This window comes from Balaenoptera physalus (genome assembly GCF_965194825.1).
Source record: "Balaenoptera physalus genome assembly, chromosome: 1".
Lineage (NCBI taxonomy): Eukaryota > Metazoa > Chordata > Mammalia > Artiodactyla > Balaenopteridae > Balaenoptera > Balaenoptera physalus.
Window position 1 is genome coordinate 44004285 of NC_138882.1, and position 15645 is coordinate 44019929.

At 38.1% G+C, this 15645-nt stretch overlaps 1 protein-coding gene across 1 annotated transcript in view; it reads left to right on the forward strand.

Annotated features, from left to right (window-relative positions):
• The first annotated feature begins 259 nt into the window (after positions 1 to 259).
• Positions 260 to 15645, forward strand: part of KCNK2 (potassium two pore domain channel subfamily K member 2) — a 231375-nt gene continuing 215989 nt past the window's right edge. Inside the window, exon 1 of the mRNA XM_082473253.1 lies at positions 260 to 14032. Within this exon, the coding sequence (XP_082329379.1) occupies positions 13999 to 14032 (34 nt within the window). The 5' untranslated portion in view covers positions 260 to 13998. The remainder of the gene's footprint in view (positions 14033 to 15645) is intronic.

Sequence of the window (15645 nt, forward strand, 5' to 3'; positions counted from 1 at the left end):
ATTTGCATTTTTAACAAGCCCTCCAGGTGATTCTGATGCGTGCTAAAGTTTGAAAACCATGGCTGGCTGTAACCAAATCTGGCTCTCCAGAGGACGGACTGCTCCCCTGCAGCCCTCCCAAGTGGAAACTGTTTTCCAGCTGCATTCTTTGGACCACGGGCTTGAGGTGAGCTTGTGGTGTGGTTCTCCTTAAGCCTTCTTGCCTCTCACAGGCCATTTTTACTCCCTCCTCTGACAATGGAAACACTCACACACACACACACACACACGAGTTGTCAGACCAGAATTATTACCTATTGTTCCTTCTAATATGCTATCATCTTTGTCTTCTGCGTCGTGTACAAACAAGGTAATGTTTTCCCCATTTTAAAAATGAAACAAAAATTTAAAAACTCTCTCTTGAACTTCATTTCCCTTCCAGTCATTGCCCCATTTCTCACCTTCTTTTTACAGCAGAACTCAAAATAATTCTCTAAAAATTCTCCTTTGTTTTTCTTTTGAACCCACTGCATCAGCCTTTTACTGATACTGCTTTACTAAAACTGCTCTTATCAAGGTCATTTCACTTTGCTAAAACCAATGAGCAATGTTTAGTCCTCATCTAACTTGACCTGTCAGCAGCATCTGACAGTTTATCCTATCTACTGTGCTTGATTGACTTCAAGTCACCACACTCTCTTGATATTCTCCATCTCAATCTCCTTTGGTACTAACTTTCTCATATATCTGAGTACTGACCACTTCCCTATTCTATCTATTCCCATTCCTACATCTAGTGCCATGGCTTTAAATACTATTTATATGTTGATGACTCCCAAATTTCTGTCTCTAGTACCCGAATTCTAGAGTTCAAACCTATATCCAAATGTCTACTCCCCATATCCATTTTGGTGATTAATGGCCATCTTGAAATTAACATGTCCAAAACCAAGCTCCTATGTGTTCCCTCCCAGACCTACTTCTTTACAGTGTCTCCTATCTCAGGTGATGGTAACTCCAGTCTTCCAGTTGCTTAGACCAAAAACCTTGATAACTCCTTGGCTTCTTTCTCTCTCATGCCATATGCAAGCCAACAGCAAACCTTGTTAGCTCTACTTCCAAAATACATCCAGAATTTGACTGCTTAAATTCTCCCTCCATGACTCTTATCCTGGTCCAAGCCACCACTGTATCCTACCTGGATTGTATAGTGAGCTCCTAAATGCTCTGACTTGTTCTCTTGTTCCCAATGAATCCATCTCTGCACAGTGCTGGCCTGACCCTGCTAAACTTAAGTCAGATCTCATCACTCCTCTACTCAAATCCTTTCAGTGATTGCCCCTCTACGTCAGAGTGCAAAACAAAGCACTTATGATGATTTAAGAGGTGCTCCATGATCAGCCCACCATTACCTTTTTGATCTGAATTCCTGCTCACTCTCTCGCCACACTGGCCTCTTTGCTATTTTCTTAAACATGTCAGGCACATTCCCACTTCAGGGTCTGCCCTGAAGTACCTGCTATCTTTGCCTGGACTGCTTTCTTGCAGTTTTCTGCATCACTTTCTCTCTCTCACTTCCCCCAAGGTCACAATTCCAATGTTCCTTATCTACCATTTTAATTATCCTGGACAGTTTCTCTCTCCCTTCCATTTATTCTTTTTTCTTTATAACTTAGTACCATATAATGTATGGTCTATTTTCTTCATTTGTGTTGTTCACTGTCTCTCTTCCACATTGGAATATAAACTCTGTGAAAGTAGAAATTTGTGTCTCTTTTGCTCTGCCCCAGCACCTAGAGCAGTGCCTGGCATATGATAGGCACCTCATACCTATTTACTGAGAAATGAATGAATGAAAACTTAAGCTCTTAATTTCAAAAAGTAATTATACTCATCCACAGGCCTAGGGGATAATATAAAACTCTTGCATTTTTAATAGAAAGAATTTATATATTTTTATGATAATTTTGTTAAGGCCTATCCCTCCTTCCACTTGATTGTTAACAGCATGAAGACTGGAACTGAGTCTGATTTGCTCACAATTGTCCAGAGCCAGGAATAAGGGAGGCAACTGAGGCACGTGCTATGGTAATAACATTTAGTTAGAAGAAGGCACATCAAGTAATCAAGATACATCATTTAATGCAACATTTTTATAAAGTCGAAATGCAAAAATCTGTAATGAATAACATCAAAATTTTGAGTAAAAATAGGATTAGTATTCCTGACTTCCTTTAGCCTCACGCTCCAATTTGGCTTCACTTGGTGCTGATAATTACCTTCTGCCACCCGATAACCATTTGCTGAGTGAGTGAATGAATAAAGGCCAGCAAAGGTGTAGACTAAGAGAAATCTATCTCCTACAGACCTTTCTTTGTGCCTTAGCATTAATAACTAAAGCAACCAACACTTATTAGGTGCTAGGCATTGATCAATCATATATATATAAAATAACTTATTTAAGCATTCCCAAAACACTGTAAACAATTATTGCTGTTATCATCCCCATTTTACAGATGCGGACGTTGAGGTCCAGAGAGATGAAATGACTTGGGTGAGTTCATACCCTAGTAAGTGGCAGATCTAGGCTTGATGGTGGCCGTGTCAGATCTGTGGATAGGAAGTCTGATAGGTCTGCAAGTAACCAGGATACATTCCAGGAAAAGGGAATCTAAGCAAATTCCTTTTATTCTTATAGGGCGAGTTCACACGGACACCAAAATAAATCATGAAAACATAGGAAAAAACAGATGTCAAGATCCAAACACTAGGCTAGGGAAACTAATGTGGAATTATTTTATGAAGCCTGTGAAACATATGGAACAAGTTACAAAGTGGGGTCATTATAGTTTTTTGTTGCTTTTTTTTTTTTTTTTTTTTTAAGTACAGTTGGCTTCAGGAACCAGGGTGTAGTATAGAAGAAAGGAAAATGAAGGAAGGAGAGAAATTATCCTGTCCTCTGAAGTAGCAGAGACAGGTTGCTCTGACAGTTTCCTTATCATTATACACCTTTTAAAAATGTTTTTTCCCACTGAGAAATAATTCATGGTATCCTCATGGGAGTGCAAGCAATCCCCTAAACTCTATATGGTTTTGTATGTAAAGGGTAGGATCACAGGTGGGGATCACTTGCTAGAGATTTATTTGCAAGTCGTTGTAGCAAATACCATTGATGTTAGCCACGCTAATTTAGAATAATGCTTCGAGGGCTCTGTTGAGGTTTATCATCAGAAAGAAGACTTGCCATTTAAAATGTGTAAGTAAATTTCAGGGAATAACATTAACACATTTAATTAAATGTAATCTCTACACCCTTTATGGAAGCACCATCTCCCCTTGCTTTGTGCAAAATAGTGAACTTTTATTGCATTTTGTGAATGGTGGCAATGACATATGTAAAAGTCTTTGGGAAATAGGTTAAGGGTGAATAAATGGGAGAGGCCTTTTGTATTTTCAGTCTCTATTTGAAAACAAATTGCATAACATTTGGGTAGTAACCCCGTTTTGAATTCCAGCCCCTCAGGCGACAACTTCTGATTTCCCTCTGCCCTTCCCAGAACTCCCCGGCAAAGTAGACTCCACCTGGACCTTGAAGCCACAGGCTAAGCTATTCACCCTGGCAGCTCCACCTCTGCATTTAGACTAGAAAAGATAAGAAAATAAAAGTGTATCCATCCCCAGGCTCCAAGTGGAAATTTATATTCTGATCTGACTTCTTTTAAGATGTGTTGAAATAAAGTCAGACTTTTTTACCCCCCTTTTACTTTTACATGAATTTCTGGAGCTCTTTGAAGTCCCGGAGGGGACTGACAGCCCTACTTAGTTGTTTCTGTGAGACCTTGTAAGCGCTTGTCCTCCTGTGCCATTTTGTTCTGTGTGTTCTTGAGAGCAGACACTCAGCTCTTGTTGGTTTTTGGTGTATGTGAGGAATGATCCCTGTCCTAAATCACTAAAAGCTTCAGTGGAAATAAAGAGGTGTTTTAAAGTAGTGATTTCAAAAGGTGGGGGAGGGCCGTAGGCCCAAAGTGTCATTTTCCAACGTCAGATATAACAATTTGGTACCTCTCAACAGGAAAATAAGAGACAGGGAATGCTGAGACCAGACTTCTTTGATATTTCTTCAGTCAAGCATATGGGTTTGAGAGAAAACCCTGGATTTATAATAGTGTCTCTATTAGGCAATATCACGATAAATTACAGTCTAACATCACGAGAGGGCTGAGGCAATGAGCATGGCAAACTTGTTAAATCCCTCTGCTATCAATCAGCTCTGTGACCCTGGGCGAGACACTTTACTTTTCTGGGCCTTAGCTTTTTGTTTTTCTCTATAATTCTTTTCTTCCACATATGCAAGAAGAAATTAACAAGTTCACAGATATAATTTCATTCATTCATTCATTGAACATTTGTATTGATCATCTACTTTTGTGCCGGACTAATTAGAGGGTGCCAATGATTTAGTGCCAAGCAAAACTAGACTTGGTTGCTACACTCTTGGAGTTTACATTCTAGTGGGAAGAGATATGCATTATTCAAAACTCATAAAAAGAAAAAGAAAAATATAAATGTAATAACTTTAAAGGGGAGAAATGCGTTGAGCCATGCAGGCATTTAAAAGGGGGAATTGAACTAGTCCACCATGGGTATTATATTTTGTGCAAGGGATAGTCTAGGAAAAAGAAAATGTTTATGACAAGATTTTTTTTTTCACTCAAAAATAGTTTTATTGAGCCGCCTAGAGGAAATCTTATATACTTATTTCATGATATGGAGAAAAAAATTTTTAGTAGCTTATATAAGAACTCCTTGTAGGTAGAAACCCAATTTTGTAGAGAGAAGCCAAGTTTCTGAGAACTAAGTATGGATGGACTTCTGTGTGAGTGAGAAAATGGGACACATTTGTGAGCAGGCTTGAAGGTGTAGGATGAGAAGAGGGAATGGGTGTAGTGGAGGGAGCGAGACGACACAGATGTGAGGCAGTATGAGATGTGCCTCAGGATCCCTTAAGTTTTAAAGCTACTCAACTCACATCGTGCTTCAATGGACACTGATGGAGAGGTTGGACTTCGCAACTCTAGGTAGCAGGCCAAGAAACAGAGACGCTTAAGGATGTAAACCGTCAGAAATCTACAGAAAGCAAGGCTGGGGTCTCTTTGGACTCTCACAAAGGTTTGGTACTGAATTTAATGTTAAGTTCAATAAGATTTCTGTGAGGCAAGTGGGTTCAGCATACATCAGAATTATACTACATGTTAAATTATGTGCTATATTAAATAGAAGAATGCCAAAGAGAAAATTGGCTCTGCTTTTTAGCTACTAAAATGGTATCTGATGTCTCCGGTGACTATACTCAAATCCTCTGAGCCTCATCTCCATGTGGGCTTCAATTCACCTCATGATAGCTTCTGTTATGTGCCCATTTCTTTCTACAGCCACTGGTGGAAGCCTGCTCTCTTAACAAGGATTTGTATGTACCTGGGAATGAGGGGATTAATGCCTCTGGGAGCATCCTTTGTGGAGTGTGGGAACAGATGGATAAATTCATCCCCAGTTGACCCTCAGGTGAATAGTTCTAAGATGCATTAGTATACTTTTTATAAATTCCCCTGCAAGACCAAGCCCCAGTTGCCCACAGAAATGACCTCAAAATTACCTTTTCCCTCTTCCTTAACTCTTCTCATTCCCTCTCTCCTGCTTCTTGGAATTGCTCCTCAACTGGACTACCTGGATACAAGTCCTCATATCAGGATCTGTTTTTGGGGGGAACCCAAAAGACGACAAACGGTAAAACCTGTGCATATTTGAAAAGAAGTAATACGGATGCAGCTATCTGTCTTTCCATTCCTGGGTTTGTTTATGACTTTCTGAATTCCAAAGTACTATTATTATTGCATTTCATCCTTGAATTTATTCTGAAAGTAAGAATTATTATTATCCCCATTGTACAGATAGAGAAATTGAGGCTCAAAGGGAAGAAGTGAAAAGTAACTTGCTCGTTGTCACATGGATGTTACCCACATAGAGCTAAAATTGGTTATTCCACAGTCAGTACAACCTTCATGGAATGCCTACTGTGTGTCATGCCCCTGGCTAGCCATGGGACCATGTTGTTCCTCTTTCCCCTGGGCCTTCTCTCCAGATCTCTGTAGGGTCTCTTTTCTACTTGGGCTGATCTAGGCCTGATCCAGACGAGAGGGGCACTCTAGGCTCCAGTGCCTCTAGCCTCTGGAAGGATTGGTGGATAGGATACTAAGATTGCTTTCTTATTGGAGTTGCTCTTGCCCCAGGGGGCCAGAGATCCAATCCCTTCATCCCCCACCTCAGGGGTATCTTCACCTACTTTATTTTGCTCTTTACTCTCTCAGGCAAATGACGCAGGACCAACAATTCTGAAAAGATTCCTCTTCGAAAAGATTGCCTTGGTGGCTTTACTTGCCTGACCTCTCTGCTTGGTAAGTGCTGAAAGCTTGTGATTGAAATTATTTTACAGGAGTTATCTCAAGGCTGTATAGGCCATGGTCTCTCCTCAATGTTTTGAAGTGTGTTGACTCTTACATAGGCTGTGAGTGAATATTAAATTATTCTTCCCCCACAGGCAGCAATGAATCAAGTACAAGTGGTCTGATTTCTGAAATGATCCATAAAGCTAAGTAAATGGTACTGATCTGGATCAATAATACTGGACTATCAACCCACAAATTAATATGCATGCCTTGATTTAGAATTGGGCAATAAGAAGGATAAAAACAAAATCATTTAAAACATCTGGATTGTTTTGCTAACTGTATTATGAAAGTATACTGTAAATGGCATTAGAAGTTTGCCTTATTTTCTACCCAACATGACATAAAATAGCACACATATAAAAAACTGTCAAATGGACATCTATCTTATAATATGCCTCTACTATTAGCAGAGCAACTAAAACAGAACTTTGGTTTCAGGCCCCATAACATTTAAGAGAAAAAATATTTTAAACTAAAAAATATTTTAAGCTAAAAGTCTTCAAGGTACTCATCTCATTTATATATAATTTTAAGAGTCTGAAACCCTGCTTTCCTGAAGGATTATTGTTCTTACTGATCATTTTCCAAAGTATATGGCTGCTATTTTACAAAGTTCATATTTATTACTTTGTGTAAAGCTTTTTTTCCCACTAGCAAAGAACAAAACAAAACCATAAAAAGCAAACAAAAATTCTGGGGTTTATAAATTCTTTATGTTAATATCTTGTGTCATAATGTCACCATATAGTACTTAAGGATTTTATGTGGTGTGGAATTTTATATGGAATAGTAAAGGGAAATAAATGATCGTAGATATAATATGTCATATATATCTATATATTACTATATATTTATATATAAAACTGTATTTGTATAACTGTATATATATAACGTATAGATATATATAAAATTATACACACACATATACATACACAGATGTCTTACCCTGGATGCCCTTGAAAATTGAGCTTGACACAAGGCTGTGGTGCTAATGCTTTACTGGGAAGAGAATCCCAGGGTAACTAGAGGAAAAAGGCAAGTGTGGCAGGTAACAATGGGAAGCAAATACAAGATGATATGGTACCATACTGACCACTGCTTCACAAAGAGCCATAAAGAGACATAGCCATTCCATCAGCTGTGCACCTGCTTGGCCATATGTGATATTGCTTGCACAGACGGCATGGCAAAATATTGTATCTGAACAGCCCATCTTGGGGAAGAAGTAAGATGATATTTATCTACCAGCTCTCTTCCATCTTCTGTTTCCTATTGGTCACAGTTTGCCTCATGAGAGTGGATTCACCTACATTTATAAAATTCTATCATCTGGTCCCTTCGGCAGCTTTGGGGAAGCCAGATCCCACTCCATGTGATGTGTGCTTCTGGAATCTAAGTCTGGAAATGGTGGAAGGAACCAGGGACTTCAGACATGTTGCTTGTTTGGCCTCCGGTATAAAATCATGCATCAGACCCACAAGTAGACCTCAAGGTCAGCAGCTGAGATGGAGGAAGTTGCTGAGGGCCTGGGAGACAGGTGAGGTCAAGAGAATATAGATAGGAACATAAGATGTGATAATACAACATCAGTCAATCAATCAACCATCCATCCAACCAATCAATCAATCTCCAGATACAACATAATATATAATGCATTCTCAAATCTCTGCATTAAAGGAGGAAAAAGAAGTATGTATAAGCTTGTATAGAATATAATATGAAAATATGCTAAGCTTTGGAATGGGTGTTTGTATTTCCTGAGAGCCAAGTTAAAAGTGTGAAAACAGAGTACTGCAAGATGTATTTGGGAGACCTGGCTTAGGAAGCTAAAGATAACCATCTTTGCCTATCATCCCCCCTTTTGTCCTCGGGTTAACCACTTGCAGTAAAAGTACGTTTGTCTGTAAGTTGACAGGATAGTTTTCCAAACAATGCCAAGAATCAGATGCCTAGTAAGAGTTGTCTTCCCAGAGCAGAAGAAATAGTTAGATCTGTCGATTTCAAAGAGCTTCCCTCCAGGCTGCCTATAGAGTAAACAAAAAGAGGTAAGAAGCTAACAGTGCAAGTGGAGAAGTTGAATCAATAAACTTGAAATTCAGAAAACTGCAGTGTGAATAACAGTCTTTCAGATAAACAAGGCTGATAATTATAAGTGCTTAATTTATGTGTATCTTCTAGGTACTATAGGAAGAGGTCTATATAGGAAAACGTGCATTCTAGAAATCAACAACATGAGGGATCAAAATAAAATTATTAGACCAATATCCTTATAAGCAGAAAGCTATTATGTAATAAAGTGTCATGAACAAGTTGATTTTAAAAATAAGGGGCAGGTTTAGTCCCAATTTGTGTGCCTGGCATTTTACCCAGATCTGCCACAGTGGGTATCTTGGCAAGGGTTTCTTTATGTTGTGGCATTCAGGCATTTGGGGGCTTTGTGGGGACTTTACCTGAGCCACTATAAAGAAAAAAATCCCACTAAAGATAAAAAGGCTTGTGATTTTAAAGGCCAAATCATGTGCTCCACTGGTTTTACACTTGAAACCCATTGGAACCATACTGGGAATGTCAATGAAGGTTTTTACCATTTTGGAAACACTTTGGTCTCTGAACTGTGGTTAGCAATAAATAAATACAAGACATCAAACCTCCATGTTACTTGGAGGACTAAACATAGATGTCTTCAATATACTTTGTATGTTCTTAATATTTGAAGAGAATTTTTTGAATCTGTGCATTTTATTTTTTTCAATCTTATTTGACAAATTCCTATTCTATAAATAATAGGGTGTTGTAGATAGAGAAACTTAAGGCACTCTGCCGTTTGGTAATGAAATGAAGGGCAGAAGATTTAGAAAAGTTCATGTACCCAAACACACAACAAACTAAAATAAATTCATGTCTAATGTGTCCAGTGGTCAAAGACTTTGTACTGCTGCCAGAATTTCCAAATTTTAATAAAACTGGACTTGAATATAAAAAAAAAATAAGGGGCAATTAACTTTAGGGTGGGATTCTGGAAGTACCCATTAGAGTTCCATATAAAGAATGGAAGAATCCAAACTCTTGAAACGCTAAAGCTTTCAGGAGATAAAAATATCTTTAGGAACCTTTTAATTGTGGGTTTGATACTCTAGAAAGATCCAACAGTTTCTGCATTATGTATATTCTGGTGGCAAATCACTTGTTTTGTTTTGTTTTTTTTTTGTTTTTACTATTATTTTGCACTACTTTATTTGTAACATTTTTTTGTCCTGTTTTCATGTTTTCTTTCATTGTTTTTATTTCAAATTTTCATCTTAGATTACCTGAAGATCTTACCTATGTTGCTGAGATATGTTGTTAACTATTGCTTGTTAACAATTCTCAAAACTCAAATAATACCAGTTGAGATTGTAATGTGTCACCACTGGCTGGCAAATCACTTCTTATAATTTGTTAATGTAGGCCCTAAATATATATATATTTGCACAGCCTGTTGAAGATAGAGATTGCTCCATGGAAATGAAACCTCTGCATCTGGAGTTTCACGCTCGTGGCCTGTGGGGTAAATCATGCCTACAGATGTTTTTCGAAGTGTCTTCAAAATCAGGAAAGATTGCATAAAATTTTAATATCTGGCCATACTAGGTGTTCAGTCCTTCATGGCCAATATTGGCTGGAGGTGAGTATAGCAAGTGTGCCCTTGATACTAGTGCTCTCCTGTTAGCTCATTCTCACAACTCTGTTCTATTGAATCAAATCCATTTTCTCCTGTAGACAATTGCATCTGTTAACTGCATTCCTCCTCAAACAACCACCTTCAAGAAAATTACTCCAGAGAGATGTAACCCGAGTGTTCATCTTTTAACTTGTCAGTGCTTGCTAACTTTGGTTTCAGCATGGTTGGTGGCTTTCTTTGGCTCTTATGTGTTCCTCATTGCCGTCTCTGGCCATACCTCCAACTTCGTCTCTAACACAGGTGCCATTTTGGTGTGTTGCCTGTGCAGTCTTAGGATACTTTCTACCATTTCAATTTGAGATTTGGCTTTCATCTTCTGTCTTGGTACTAAAAGCTAATTCTAGTCTCACAGGTTGACGCCTCCTGATATTGTTGTAGGTTCATCCAAGTGACTGAATATGACTGCCTTCTTATTTTCAATATGCCTATGGTATATAGATTGTATGAATGGCCCCAATTTTCTGTGACTCTCTGTATCCACATCCTTCGGTAATGAATCCCCGCCACCCTCAAACACACACACTAACTCTGGGCTTGGCAAGTTGACCCAAACAGAGGCATTAAAATGCAGTTGTACTTTTACACTTCCTCTCTTGCCTTTGATTGCCTTGAAAACATATTTAAGCTGGCCAGAGAGCATTCCTGAACTAACCTATTGAAGGGATATGAAAGACAGGTACAAGTGAAGACACAAGAAGAGCTCAGTTGTCCCAGCTGAGTCTATCCTATATCAGCCTGCAGAAAGCTGACCCCCAAACACATTAAAGATCACAGAGTCACCTACCTGATATGCAGCTGATGCCCAGGTAAGGCCAGAATTGTCATGCTGACCTATAAAATAGTCAGCAATAATAAATGTCTATTATTTAAACCATTGAGTTTTGGAGTAGGTTTGTTACATAGCAATGACTAACTGATACAGCATCCCAATTAGTGAGATTTTGGTTGTATTTACCATACAGTCTTCTCATGATAAATGAACCTATAGGAGGAGCTTGGGCAGCTACACACTTAACAATGTGCCAGGAAAATATTCTTATAATATTTTGAAGTTTCTCAGAAGCAAAATAATTGAAGGGTTACTTTGGGGTAGGTTGTTTTCATTTGGGAGAATGTAAACATGTCTCATCTAAAAACTGAATATGTTCTGGGGACATTCAAACCCAATGTTTGTGTTGTAAATGGTGTTCCAAACCCATTTCCGCATAGGTAGGGGAATCTTGGGCTGGCATACAGAAAATATTTCCCAACAAACCATTGCATCCACTGTTACTTTGAGGTCTCTATGCAGAAATGTGATTGGAAATAAGTGCATTAGGGACCTCAGAAGGTTTGGCAGTGCATTTTAGATGCTTATCTGAACCACACAAGTTAGGAATCTGGGATGGAAATCTCCTAAGAATAACCATTCTCACGAAATTTCCAATCCCTCTTTTTTTTTTGGCAGAATTTAAAATTCTGTGAAAATGGCTCATGTCACAAGACTTCTGTGTGGTGTTGGCCAGCCCCAGGAAGAAGAGTGGCCCAGGAAAGGAAAACCAAACCAATGTGGCTGCTTGTTTTCACACCTTTGAAAAGGTTTGGGTTTGGCTCAAACCAAGAAAGAGCACTTGGGGTTTTTATTTTGTGCCAGCTCCTTGAAATACCATTCACCTGACTCATGGAGCTTTGAGCATCAGGAGGAAACAAGCCCTTAACCACCATTAACCACTTCCTTATCTCTCAACCCCACTAACCAAACCTTTATGATTCCCAACATGACTTTCATCCCAGCAGCTTCCACCCTCTCCATCCTCCAGGTTGCTCCATCTGCTTTCTCATATGCAAATATATAAGGTCAGCAAATGCTCATGGGTTAAGACTTTTTCATCAACTAGTCTAATTCTAAGATGCTAATTTAAAAGGGATCTTAATTTCTAGACCCTAGAATCATTTACAGCACTGAATTACTTGACAGTTAATAATATGGTAATATTTGGATTCAAAATGCAGAAACTCTTTCCCACGAAGTTAAAACAGGATAAGAGTAACCTGATTTAGTTTATTTTTCAAGTTGCCAGTGGCTGGGTACTTCATCAGATTATAGCATGAGATGGTACTAATGAAGCAAAGGTCAGGGGTTCACATCTCTGTCTGGTTCAATTAGCATTATTATTTTTCACATTCCCCTTCCATTCCCCTCACTCTCAGCCAAGTCTCCTACAAATTAGTGCAACTGTGCAAAGGGATGTCCAGAAAAGAGAGCATAGAAAGGATTCAGTGAAAACTCGCTCTTATTTCTGGAAAGTCCACTGACAGTTTATGTGCTATATTGCTGCGTATGTGTACATGTAAGTTTGTGCATGGTGAGGATTGTTTTGGTATGTGCAGTTATAAATATGTGTCTGTCTATCTAATCTCTCTTGCTGTCATACGATTTGAAAAGCGTGCATTGTTTTAGTCAGGTGGAAGGATTATGTTACCTGAATACCGGTATTTAATGTACATTATCACATTTATTATCATATCAAAACCAGATGTTTAAAATTTGGGCTAGAAATTCCATAACACGGATTGCATTACCTCAGGGTCACCCTACCACCTAATGCTCACTGCTCAGCTGGTATTTTGTTATGGCTCTAATAGAGCAATAATGTGCTTCCACAAGTCTTAGTCTGGTATTAGATGACATGTGGGCTAATTTTGGTGGGTTGAGCAGACGGGTAGGGGGTTATACAAACCAGAGCAATTTGCTTTCCCAACAATAAGAAAATATGTGAAGAATTATTGCTAATAGTCAAAGCTTCTCTCTCTCTCTCTCACTCTGGCTTTGGCTTGCTCTCTCTCCTTACTCTTACTCTCCCTTTCATTCTTTATCTTTGGCTCCTTTATTTAAAATTTGTTGTCATTTTTATTGTCTCCAAATGCCCCTCAAACTTACTCCAGAAACAGAAGCTACCTCTAATTACTAACTTTCTTATCTCAGCAAAAGCTATTTGAAACATTCCTCTTATTTGCCTTTCTTGCATTGCTTCTGTACTGATAAAATTAAAACAAGCAAGCTCAGAAAAGTGATAGCATTCTTGATTTAAGAAATTATAATCAATGCAATTTAGATAAGGTTTAAAAAAAGAAATAAGAGCCTATGTGGAACCAAGCCAACGACTCATCTGTTTGCATTAATAGGTTCCAGCAATGGTACTACAGGCACGGAAAGCCTGTTCGCCACTGCACTTAGCAAGCACATGAGCTTAAAAATAAACTTTGACAATGTAGATCTCTTTGTCCTTTCAGGAATGGAAAACATTATGTACTTCAAAGCATACTAAGCCTGATTTTAAAATATAGTTGGGATATTGTTACTGTGGCAATTGGGAGTGTCTTTAGGCTGCACACAGTACATGGATGCTTCGGGTGCAGTAGTACTTGAGTCACAAACTAGTGAGAGTAAATGACGCTGGCAATTTTGATATGCTCATTTATAAGGAAGAAACTTCTGTCTTTTAAGTTCTCTGGAACACTGCAATATATTTCCTCCTTTCAATCAGGGAATTTCTTCCTGAACCAAACTGCAAAAACAGAGTATTTGAGTAGCACATTTCACTTGCATACAGCAGCGTTTGTTCATTTTTGACTGTTTTTGGACAGGAAATCAATCTACAGGGTAACATTCACACATAAAAAGGAAACAATATGGGACAATGGCTTGTTAGTACAAGTGTCTCTGCTTGGGAAATTACCGACAAGAAACCTTGGAGGAAGAACGGCATTAAAGATCAAAAGCATGATGACTCCTGATGAAAACATCCCCAAATGATGAACCCACAAGCAAAAAGGAACTTCTACTGTAAGTATTTTTGCAATAATCAAGTATCTTATTATTTTCAAAACTTCTAGCGTATGTGGAGTAGATTTCCAAGCAAGTATTTGATGTAGGGAGTCTTCATTATAGACAAGTCTATAATTAAACTCAATGGGTGGTTCCAACGGAGGGTTAGTTACTGGAATTTTTTGCATGATCTTGCAACACAAATAAATTGCACGTTGACGTGGGCATGTTTTATACAATAGGCATGTTATATCAGGTTTTTACTGTGTGATGTATTACTTCTGGCAATGCAAAATTGATCAACGTTAGTATCTATAAATTCCATTACATTTGGATTCTGGTCATTTGAATGATGTTTACTTTGGTTTCATGTTATGGCTAACCCTGTAATCAATTTTTTTCATAAATAGATTGACACATTATTTGTAATTTACTTAGAGAGAATATTAGCTCTTTCCTTAGTGAATCTAATTTGTATTGTAGGGAAGAGGTGGCTTAGAATTTTAGAAATGGGGAAGAAAAGGTATGATAGTTTAAAACTTGGGAACTAAGGCCTTTTAAAATCTTTACATTTCCATAATTTATTTGGTAAGTAGCTTTGTTTGAAAATTGTTTAGATGTCTGTATATAAGACTTCTATATAACAATATTTAGTGTTCCATAGTAATATTGTTATGGTCTTGGAAATGTAAATCAAGCTCATCAACAGCATAATCCTATGTAATTATTAAGTATAGCTAAGTCTATCTTTAGTCCCTGGCATAGAGTACATCCTTAATAAATAGTTTTTGAATGTTTAATATATGCTGGTGTTGCATAATAGGACAATTACCCTGATTGTACAGTAATCATTTACATAACAGGAACTTACATGAACTTACACATGAATGTGATTGAATTGTTTAACAAAGAACTGTACAATAATAGGGTTACACTGTTTTGCTGTTTTCAAGAAGGGATTTCTTTAAAAATCAATTTTCTAATTGATTTCTATTCTTGGTTGTTTTTCTTTTGAAATACAAAAAAGTTTGTCCAACTTACTGTTTATCTGAAGGGTAATGTTTTTGGAGCAAATCAGTATGTAAAATATCAGCTTATTTCCAATCAGTATGTAATTTCCAGGTGCTAGTTTGTGGCATTGAGACTTGGAATTAGCAATTTTGGAGCCCCCTCTGCTGAGGAATAATGGGTAGGTCAAGACACTGGCCAAGTCCTCAAATGGGGGAGATCATTTTTTAGGTGTGAGGGGCATGAAAATAAACTGAGAGGCGAGTGGATGGAGAGATTCTTGGAGTCAAACCAAGTGTTTCTGGAGTGACAGAAGAGAAGCAGAAAATATGGAGAAAGGCACTGAGTGGGAGAGAGCTGAAGAGGTAATGGAAACTCATTACAGATGCCATCTTTGTCTCATATGATGCCAGATAACACTATTCTAGTACTTCAATTTTTTCTAGATCACTTGCTATAGATACTTGTTAAACTAAACACATGTCCTTCTGCTACCACAAGTAGGAAACAAGAATGCTGTACACATGATTTTATTGCATCTTATTAGAAGTGATGGTGGGATCCTTTGGGTAGGAGATGATAGAAGCTGTAACTAAGCAACAGTTATAATCAAGGTAAAAAGA